The sequence below is a fragment of the Myotis brandtii genome, unplaced genomic scaffold (assembly GCF_000412655.1).
Source record: "Myotis brandtii unplaced genomic scaffold, ASM41265v1 scaffold583, whole genome shotgun sequence".
Lineage (NCBI taxonomy): Eukaryota > Metazoa > Chordata > Mammalia > Chiroptera > Vespertilionidae > Myotis > Myotis brandtii.
In genome coordinates, this window is record NW_005370191.1 from 528,104 (window position 1) to 537,456 (window position 9,353).

Genomic DNA, 9,353 nt, shown 5'->3' on the forward strand with positions numbered 1-9,353 from the left:
TTTGGGTTTCTACCCAAAACATTAACTTGAAAGAATATATGCACCTTTATCTATATATATATAAAACCCTAATATGCAAATAGACTGAACAGCAGAACAACTGGTCGATATGACGTGCACTGACCACCAGGGGTGAATGCAGAACATGGTGGGCGTCAGCAGCAGGCAGCAGAGCATGGAACATGGAGGCGTCGGCTGCGGCAGGATGGTGGAGCAGGTGAGCGGAGGTGCCAGACCAAGGCAGGGCACCAATCGCTGTCATTGGGGCGAGCCTCTGGTAGTTACTGAAGATTCTTTGCTCCCGCGTGCCGCAGTCCACCCGGCGCTTGCACCTGCTGCAGGAGCTGGCCCCGCTTACACCCCAATAGCTCGGCACTGTCAGTGGGTACAAGCAGCAGCTGTTGCCCCAATTGCCCCTGAGGGCTCCTCCACCTCCCTTTGCTCATGAGGAGTGATCAGGGGCAGAAACCACCGCTCTCACCTGCTACTGACGCTGGTCACAATCGCTCTGCACCATCACCGGGTGTGGGTGGGGCCTGAGCCATCAGTGAATGGGAGCAGAGGCGGTGGCGGTGGCGTGAGCGGGAGCAGGGCTACTGGCTGGTGGGAGGGACTGGGCTGGGGCGCGGAGGATGGGCCGAGACCCGCCCCTATGCCCACCGCAGCCTCACGGCCCACAGTTCCTTTCAAGGTGCACGAATTCGTGCACTGGGCCCTAGTGTTATTTATAATAGTCAAGTGTCCATCAGTAGATGAATGGATAAAAAAGCTGTGGTACATTTACCTAATGGAATACTACTCACCCATAAAAAGAGAAGGAAATCTTACCCTTTAAGACAGCATGGATGGACCTGGAGAACATTATGTTCAGTGAAATAAGCAAGTCAGAAAAAGACAAGTACCATATAATTTCACTTATATGTGGAATCTAATGAACAAAATAGAAACAGACTCATAAATAGAGAACAGACTAAAGCTGTCAAAGAGGTATGGAGGGGGGTGCGGGGCTGGGTGAAAAAGGTGAAGGGATTAAGCAAAAAAATAAAATAAAATAAAAAACACCAACTCATAGTCACAGACAACATATGGTTATTACCAGAGGAAAAGGGGGTGGGTGGAGGTAGAAGAGGGTATAGGGGGTATAAATGCTGATGGAGAGAGACTTGACTTGGAGTGGTGACTACAGAATACAGTATACGGGTGATGTATTATAAAATTGTACACCTGAAACCTATATAATTTTATTAACCAATGTCACCCCAATAAATTCAATTTAAAAAGTTTTTTAAAAGTGTTACATCTAGCAGGTTCTCAGTATAGATCTATTTTGAGCTCTATACTTCTTCCTCATGTCTGCCCCACCACCCTTTGTCTTCCAGTCTTCCTCCTCACTCATCCTTCCCTACATCCAGTTCCTACCCTGCTCCTTCCCAATTGCCCACACCCCTCCATTAGTGCTCCCTACTTCCTCACAGACTCCGATGATCCTCCCATTCACCTCGCACCCCTTTTCCCGCCCTTTTCCCCCAAGGTTACAAAGCACGAGGACCTCGTTGTCTTTCTCCCCCATCCTCCAAGCAGCCCACAGGACGGCCTTGTTACCATGACAACATAGCTGCTCCAAGCTGAAGCCAAAGGACCTGGTTGCCATGGCTTCCGCTTCTCCTCCTCCATCTCCGCCCGCGCGCCCCGCAGCGTTGGCGCCTGCGCGGTACTCACCGCGAAGGGGCGGGGCGGGGCCGGGCTTCCAGCGGGAGGGGGAGGAAGAAGAGAAAGGATCAGAAAGGGAGTGGAGCTGGCACCTACGGCGGCCGGAGAGGGACTCGCCAAGACGGAGACTGCAGGATGGTAGGTTGTGCGAAGAGGGAGGGGTGGGGGACGGAGGGCCGTGGGCTGTACCTGCGGGGGTCCTTGGGGGCCGCCCTCGGTGAGAGCCACTCTTTCTTCCTTCGGTCCCCAGAGGACCTCAATTTCCTGGACGGGTGGGCGAGCCGGCCTGGGAGCAGGAGCAGCTGGAAATGGCTTTAGGTAGAAGGGGCGGGCAGAGGGCGCCTTAGTGGGGCGAAAGGGGGCTGATTTAGGGGGCGGCGGGACTGTCCCGAGCCAGGGGGAGCGCGCGGGTCGCGGTCCAAGGGGTCCCGACCACTGCCGCAGGGAGGTCGCCCGAGGAATAGGGGCGCGAGGGCTTGTGGGCGGAGGGAGGCGGCGGGGGCACGGGTCACACTCCGTCCCGGTGCAGCCCCGAGAGGAGCGGCGGCCGCGGGGTGAGAGCGTGTGCGAGGGGATCGCTTCCGGGTCCCAGGAGAGGCCGTCCTGCCTCGGTGGACCACCCGGCTCGCCGAGAGGCTGAGTTCGGCGGGTCGAGCAAGTGGGCTCGAGGTCTTGCTCTGGGGGGCCCGGGCCTTGGCACCCGGCTCCGCAGCTCTTTGCTCTCCGCCCCCGACCCCGTTCTCCTTCCGGAACCCAGGCCTTCCGTCTTCCTGCTCCCCCTCCTCCACCCCATCTTAGACGTGCGCTGCTCCCTTGCGCTCCTCGGTTGCCTTCCCACCAAAAGCTAACGGCGCTTCCCCTTCCTCACCACCAAAAAACCCCATTGTGGTCCTCAGCCTACTGAACAGTGTTAAACGAGAGCTGTTCCACGCATCCAGGGATTCCAGCCCCGGTAAAGTCCGTGGAGAGGAGAGCTGCAGGGAGAAGGCGAGAACTCCAGGCTGGGACTGACGCCTTGGAACTGGGTAGCTGGGGCACGCCGGGTGTGCACCCGGAGGGCTCTGCACTCCTCCCCACCCGACCCGGCCTGAGCCCTGTGCCACACATTCCCTTGGAGAGCCACCTGGATGGCAGTGTGCTAACTGAAAAATTGAAAGGGAAATTGGTCACCTGATATCTGCGAAGGAGTGGGCATGTAAAAGGAGGCATCATGAAAGGAAGAAGTGAGGAGCCTTGGCCCGGTGGCTCAGTGGGTTGGAGCGTTGTCCCTGTACACTGAAAGGTTGCCAGTTTGATTCCAGGTCAGGGCACAGATGGGAGGCAACAGGTCAATATTTCTCTCTCTAAAACCAATTAAAAAAAACAGCCATGACCGGTTTGCCGGTTTGGCTCAGTGGATAGAGCGTCGGCCTGCGGACTGAAGGGTCCCAGGTTCAATTCCGGTCAAGGGCATGTACCTTGGTTGCAGGCACATCCCCAGTGGGAGGTGTGCAGGAGGCAGCTGATCGATGTTTCTCTCTCATTGATGTTTCTAACTATCTCCCTTCCTCTCTGTAAAAAAACAATAACATATATTTAAAAAAATAAAAGCCCCATCTTTCTTTAAAAAAAAACAAAACATATCCTAGGGTGAGGATTGAAAAGAGAGAGAGGCATATCAATGGCCAAATGCCTGAATGGCTGAGGAGAGAGGAGGCTGGAACTTGGAGGGGGAGAAGTCTCAATACCATGTGCTAACATGAAGGATACCTAGGCATAGGACTGGCGGGAAAACCGTGTGTTAGGGACCTCTTTAAGGGTGAATGGCTAGGATGGGGTGGAGAATTGAGGTAGCCTCTCCAGGGACAAAATACCTGGTTTCAGTGTGGTTGTGAATAGGAGCATGGAAGAAAGCGGACAGAGCCTCTGACATCAGCTATGGGCTGGTTGTCACTGTGCTAGGTATTTTACTTTCCTTTAGGAAATGGTTTGGAAACAGGAGGTCAGAGAAAAATAATAGTTATACCTAATGTGTTACAGTGTTTACCTTGTGCCAGGCACTGTTGCATATATCAACTCATTTAATCCCTCCTAACAACTCTGTAAGGTAAGTACTTTTATTAATCTGTTTCACAGACCAGGAAACATAAAGTAATTGCCCAAAGCAACTTACTCAACTAGTAAGGCCAGGATTTGAATCCAAATAACAGACAGACTCAGAAGCTCTGACACACACCCACCCCCCCAGAAGGAAAGACACCAGCTGGTGGGAATACCCAGAGTTGAGAGCAAGGGCTGATTATTTGAAGAAAGTAGAAGCTGTGAGTGGAGAAGAGTTAGATGAGTTTGGGGCTGTATGTTTGTGGAGGAAAGAAACTCAGAGAACCAAATCTCTGACCCTCAGCTCTGCCTCTCATTCCCCCATCCCTACCCCCTGCCTTTTCCCCAGATGCGATTCATGCTGCTGTTCAGCCGGCAGGGAAAGCTGAGACTGCAAAAATGGTACCTGGCCACATCAGACAAGGAGAGAAAGAAGATGGTTCGGGAGCTCATGCAGGTTGTTCTGGCTCGCAAGCCCAAAATGTGCAGTTTCCTGGAGTGGAGAGACCTCAAAGTTGTCTATAAGAGGTGACTCCCCACCTACTTTCAGACTTGCCTGGGTCCTGCTTGGTTGGGGCTTGGCAATGGGTTTAAATGGCTGAGTTATAAGCAGTCCCTGGGTCAGAGAGAACTGGCGACTAAGGACGTCTCGAGGGCAGTGATGAACAGCTTTCTTTCCTTTCTACATTCACTTTGAAGAAATTCTTGTTCCCCACTTAGTTTTACTCTAGTCTCACACCTACTTCACACACATACTTCTGTCCCAAGGGCCCTATCTTGTCCATTACACATGTCCCTTGCTGTCTCAGTCATAAATGGTAAATCCTGTGCCACTTTTCCACACACACACACACACACACACACATGCCACCATTTCTAGTTCCTTCTCTGAGGAGGTGAAATTATTTGGCTCAGGGTTTTGCTGAGTCACACTGAGCAGGTCAGAGAGCAAGAGGAGGAAAGAGTTTGGTTGTTGCCTGTTTGTGAGAGGCATTAACAGGCTGAGCGAGTAACTATTTATATACCCTGGGGCCACCCCACCTTTGTCCCGAAGCCACACAGACCCTGGGCTGGGAATAAGGAGAAATGAGAGGTTTGAGCCCAGAGGCCTGGAGCAGGCCAATAGCCCTTTCAGCTATCTCTCATGTGCCCCTCTCCTCAGATATGCCAGCCTCTACTTCTGCTGCGCCATCGAGGGCCAAGACAATGAGCTCATCACCCTGGAACTGATCCACCGATATGTGGAGCTCCTGGACAAATACTTTGGCAGCGTAAGTCACCCTCCCTGTTTCCATACTCAGCAATCCCCTCTTCCCTCCGAACTCTGGGGTCCTGGGAATCTCTGCGCTGGTATGTTTGGGAGAGGTGAAGTGGGAGCAGTGAGAATGGTAAATAATCTCCCTCTTTAGCCATGCCCCTTAATCAGTCTGGGGGAGGGGGTAGAGACCAGAATCTGCCTCTTAATCAATCCATCTAGAGCTCAGCTCAGACTTCTCACAAAAGGACAAAAGTCATATTCCGATTTTATCAGCAGTTCCTGATATTGACGACTCCTTCCCTGCCCCACAGAATTTAGGGAAGGAGGCTAGCCCAGTGCTGGGAACAATGTCACAGATTCTGGGGTCAAGGCAACAAAAGCCACGGTCAAGAGCAACTAATATTTTATGATCAGGGAGAAAGAGGCAAGAGAAGGAGAAGGAAAACCTGATCCAAGTACTTACTAAGGCCTAGGGGTCAGGAGGTCGTCGACCTGGGGCAGGAACCTAAGGTTGGAGGGTAGTCATGAAGAAGATGAGGAGACATATTGAGAACCGAGGTGGGGCGTGTGGGGTGGGAATGCACTTCATTACTCTACTCTGCCTTTTCCCCCTCTCCTCAGGTGTGCGAGCTGGACATCATCTTTAATTTTGAGAAGGCTTACTTCATCTTGGATGAGTTCTTGATGGGGGGTGATGTCCAGGACACCTCCAAGAAGAGTGTGCTAAAGGCTATTGAGCAGGCTGACCTGCTGCAGGAGGTATGGGTCTGGGACAGTGAGGAGGAGGAAAAGTATCACGGTAGAAGTTGCCCTCCCTCCCCTGGACACCCTGCCTGCCTGCCATATCTGCCCCCTTCCCACTACCACCAAAGGGCCCCCCTCCCTGTGGTGTCTGGCCCCCGCACCTGTTTGGCCAGCTTGCCCTCAAGCCCTGGTTGCTTGTGGTGGGAGGTGGGGGTGGCAGACACCTGTGCCAATTCTCTCCTTCCGGAAAGACCCAGGGTGTCTCACCGCAGGCACATCTCCTTTGTCCCTTGCTTCTCTTGGCATATAAGGGTTGCTCAGAGAATTGGAGAAGGAGCAAATGGTAGATAATGCTTTTCTTCCCTGGTGTCTCCCCCGACCCACCTTTTTTACACACACATACTCAAAATGAGCCTCTGATTTTCAGAAGCAAAAAACTGTAGGGATTTGGGGGTTGGTGTACAGGTCACCTAGCTGTTGTTTCACCCTGCTCTCTGGTGTCCCTGCCCTCACCCCATTACTGCTTGCCCCCTCTCTGCTGTGCCACTGCTGAGACTTGGTGCAGGAAGATGAGTCACCGGAATCTGCAGTGACAAACAAGCTGGCATGAGCTGGCTCTGAGGAAGGGGTGCGATAGGGGGCTCATCTCTGCAATAGGAGAAAGAGCAGAATTGAACCTGCCACCTACCTTACTGGTACAGGTTCCCTTTCTCACACATAAACACACACACACACACACACACACACACACACACACACACACGTGCTGCAACACACATCCCCTGGCACATACACCCCTGTTACTAGTGCTCTGCTCAGACCCCAATGACTCATCTCTCTGCAGTCTAGTTCACCTTACCTCAGAGACCTGATACCAACCTCTTACTCCCCCACAACCCTGAAAAGAAGGACCTAACCATTTGCCACCCCCACAGCCCTCAGAAAAGTTTCCCATCCTCGAGTTGCAGCGTCACTCCCTTTCGCTCAGATACAAAGCTGGGCCCCCTGCTCACCAGCCTGGTCCTTGGTTCTCTGGGGGGGCGGGGGTGGACTCAACCTGGACCCCCTCCTTGCCACAGTTGGCTCTGGGAGGTAGTCCTAGGGGGCTGGGAAACTCCCCTGAAGGGTCCCCAGCTGTTCTGCCTTGAGCTCACATTGGCTTCTCTCTCTCTCCCCCCTTCCCTGTTTCTCTGTGTGCTTCCTCCACTCTGCCTCCATCCTTGTGATGCTGTTGTCTTGCCCACCCACCTCCCCCACTCCCTGTCGGCCTCTCCTGCTGTCTCTGCGTCACCCTGTTTGTCTCTGCCTCACCCTCTGTTTGTCTCTGCCTCAGGAGGATGAGTCGCCACGCAGTGTGTTGGAGGAGATGGGTCTGGCATAGCCCCCACCCAGGCCGCATGGAGATGTGGGGAGCTGGTGAAGAGGCAGGGCACAAGTGGCCCTTTTCTTGGTGGGACTCGGCTGTCCCTCCTCTGCTGTCTCACCTTCTTTTGGAGTGAGCTGTAGGCTCAGGACCCTCAAACAGTCCCTCCTCCACCCCCTACCTCCTGTTTCCCCTGTTCCTACTGAAGGTTTTTGGAGCTGGGAGGCAGGAAAATATGACCAAGACCCAAGATGGGGGTGCTATGTGGCTTTCATTCCCTGCCTTTGAAGAACTATTACTCCAAATTTCCTTTCCTCCCTTATAATTGTAAATATATAAATATGTCAGGTTAAAGGGAAAAGGTTTTCAGGGCTCTTCTTGTCTCCCTGCCCCATATCCTACCTCCACCCCTCCCACCCCCTGCAGCCAGCCAGGGCGCTTCTCTGGCTGGGAAGGGGGCATCTGTGTAGTGACTGGGTCATCCTTCCCCCTCATCTGCACCCTCCCTTCCTTCTCGGCTGCAGTAGGGCCTCTGTCCAGTGCCGGGAGAGGAACAACATAGTTAATTTTTTTCTAACCTTGCCACTTTGAGGGAGGGAGGGTTGGGGGAAGGGCAGGCTTCATAGGAGACTGGGCTCTATCCTTCTTTCACTCCATATTCTGGGTGAGGCAGAAACTAAGGGGGTGGTGGGGTGGGCAAGTGTCTGATTTTATTTCCTTTCCTCTGAAATAAAAGGAAAAGCATTTCTGGACTTCGCCTGCCTGAGGCTCTGTGAAAGAAGATAGGGCTGCTGGGATCAGTTAGGAGGGGAAGGGAACACTGCATTTGACTCTTCCCCAGAAAGGGGTTGCCAGATTAGAGCCAGAAATAAAAAATAAAATAAAACACACAGTTCAATTTGTATGATAACGAATAATTTTTGTTGTTGTTAATCCCCACCAGAGAATATCTTTCCATTGATTTTTAGAGAGAATGAGAGAGAGGGAGGGGGGAGAATCATTGATGTGTCTCGCATTGATTGGTTGCCTCCCCAACTCGGGATTGAACCTGAGACCCTTTGGTGCACAACTGATGGTCCGACCACTGAGTAACACTGGCCAGGACAAGGAATAATTTTTAAGGTTAAGTGTATCCTATGCAAATGTATCCATTGCTTATCTGAAATGCAAATTTAACTGAGTGTCCTGTATTTTATCTGACACCCCCTACCAAAAATATATTTGCTAGCTCAATGCCTCTGCAACCAGCCAGCTTCCTGAGCTGTCTTCAGCCAGGGAGGAGAAACTTCCTGGGACCTGGTTTCACTCCTCTAAGATTTCTCTGTGGGAGACTTCATTTGCCTGGTTTAGTTTTATTTAGGAAGGAGACTCCCTAGTTCAAGGGTATATCCTACCTCCTATGCTTAGAAAGGGGTTGAAAAGTGGCTAAAACCAGAATGTTTCTGTGGCTGCCAACCGTCCCCTGTCCCCATATTTATTGTGAAGTATGTAGAGCCAGGGAATTTAGGGAGCAGTTAAGGGAGGTGTGTCTGATTTGGAACAGGGTCTGTGGGGAGCCACCAGTACTGCCTGTGTGGCCCCTCAGAGTCACAAGAAGAAGAGCCCAGAGCTGTGGCTCCTTATCTACTTTGCATCTCTCTGCCAGGCCCTGGGAACCCATGACTTTAACCACCATTTAGGGTTTCCAAGTGGATGTGAGCCAATTCTACCCCCAAATACAGTTTTAAAAAGGGTTGGTGCCATTCAACCCTCCCCTTTAAGCTGGAAGAGATGGGTGTTGTGGCTGGCGTTTCCCTCACCGCCCCTTGGGAAGGACCGCACAGGCCCAAGGGGACGGGTGAATAACCGAGAACAAAGTCCTAATAAAATAGTCACTTTTATTTCTTAGCAAAACTATTTCCTCCGTGAGGGGTATTTACAAGAGAGAAGGGAAAGAAGGTAAATTCACAGCGATTTGGAGAGGCTTGTGGGAGGCCCCAAGGGCAGGAGACAGACACAAATGGAACTGGGCAACTAGGTGGGAGCAGCGGAAGGGAGCTCGCACAAACCATCCGCTCGCCTGCGCTGGCCCTGGGACAGCCATGAGCGAGTTTGGGGAGTTCGGGCTTTCGACCCAGGAAGAGGTGTGACAGGTCCTCCGCGCAGCCCGCGGGCGAGGCGGGGCGGGGGCCGAGGGAGGGGCCGGGACGCATGCAAATA

At 52.6% G+C, this 9,353-nt stretch overlaps 2 protein-coding genes across 2 annotated transcripts in view; one reads left to right on the forward strand and one right to left on the reverse strand.

Moving 5' to 3' along the window:
• Positions 1–1,736: 1,736 nt before the first annotated feature.
• Positions 1,737–8,052, forward strand: AP1S1 (adaptor-related protein complex 1, sigma 1 subunit). The gene is made up of 5 exons (XM_005879124.2): positions 1,737–1,848; positions 4,139–4,317; positions 4,952–5,060; positions 5,669–5,806; positions 7,125–8,052. The coding sequence occupies exons 1-5, from the start codon at positions 1,846–1,848 to the stop codon at positions 7,170–7,172; spliced, it is 477 nt and encodes a 158-aa protein (XP_005879186.1). The 5' UTR covers positions 1,737–1,845; the 3' UTR covers positions 7,173–8,052.
• VGF (VGF nerve growth factor inducible) overlaps positions 7,331–9,353 on the reverse strand; it is a 6,413-nt gene continuing 4,390 nt past the window's right edge. The window contains exons 4-5 of the mRNA XM_014550155.1: positions 8,143–8,147; positions 7,331–7,854 (exon numbers count right to left, since the gene is read on the reverse strand). Coding sequence (XP_014405641.1) covers positions 7,831–7,854; positions 8,143–8,147 — 29 coding nt within the window. The 3' untranslated portion in view covers positions 7,331–7,830. The remainder of the gene's footprint in view (positions 7,855–8,142; positions 8,148–9,353) is intronic.

What these genes read in the sequence shown, in the direction of transcription:
- AP1S1 (XM_005879124.2), top strand. An exon ending in TGGACAAATACTTTGGCAGC is followed by an intron (nt 5,061 to 5,668) that starts GTAAGTCACCCT and finishes CCCTCTCCTCAG; the next exon opens with GTGTGCGAGCTGGACATCAT. An exon ending in AGGCTGACCTGCTGCAGGAG is followed by an intron (nt 5,807 to 7,124) that starts GTATGGGTCTGG and finishes TCTCTGCCTCAG; the next exon opens with GAGGATGAGTCGCCACGCAG.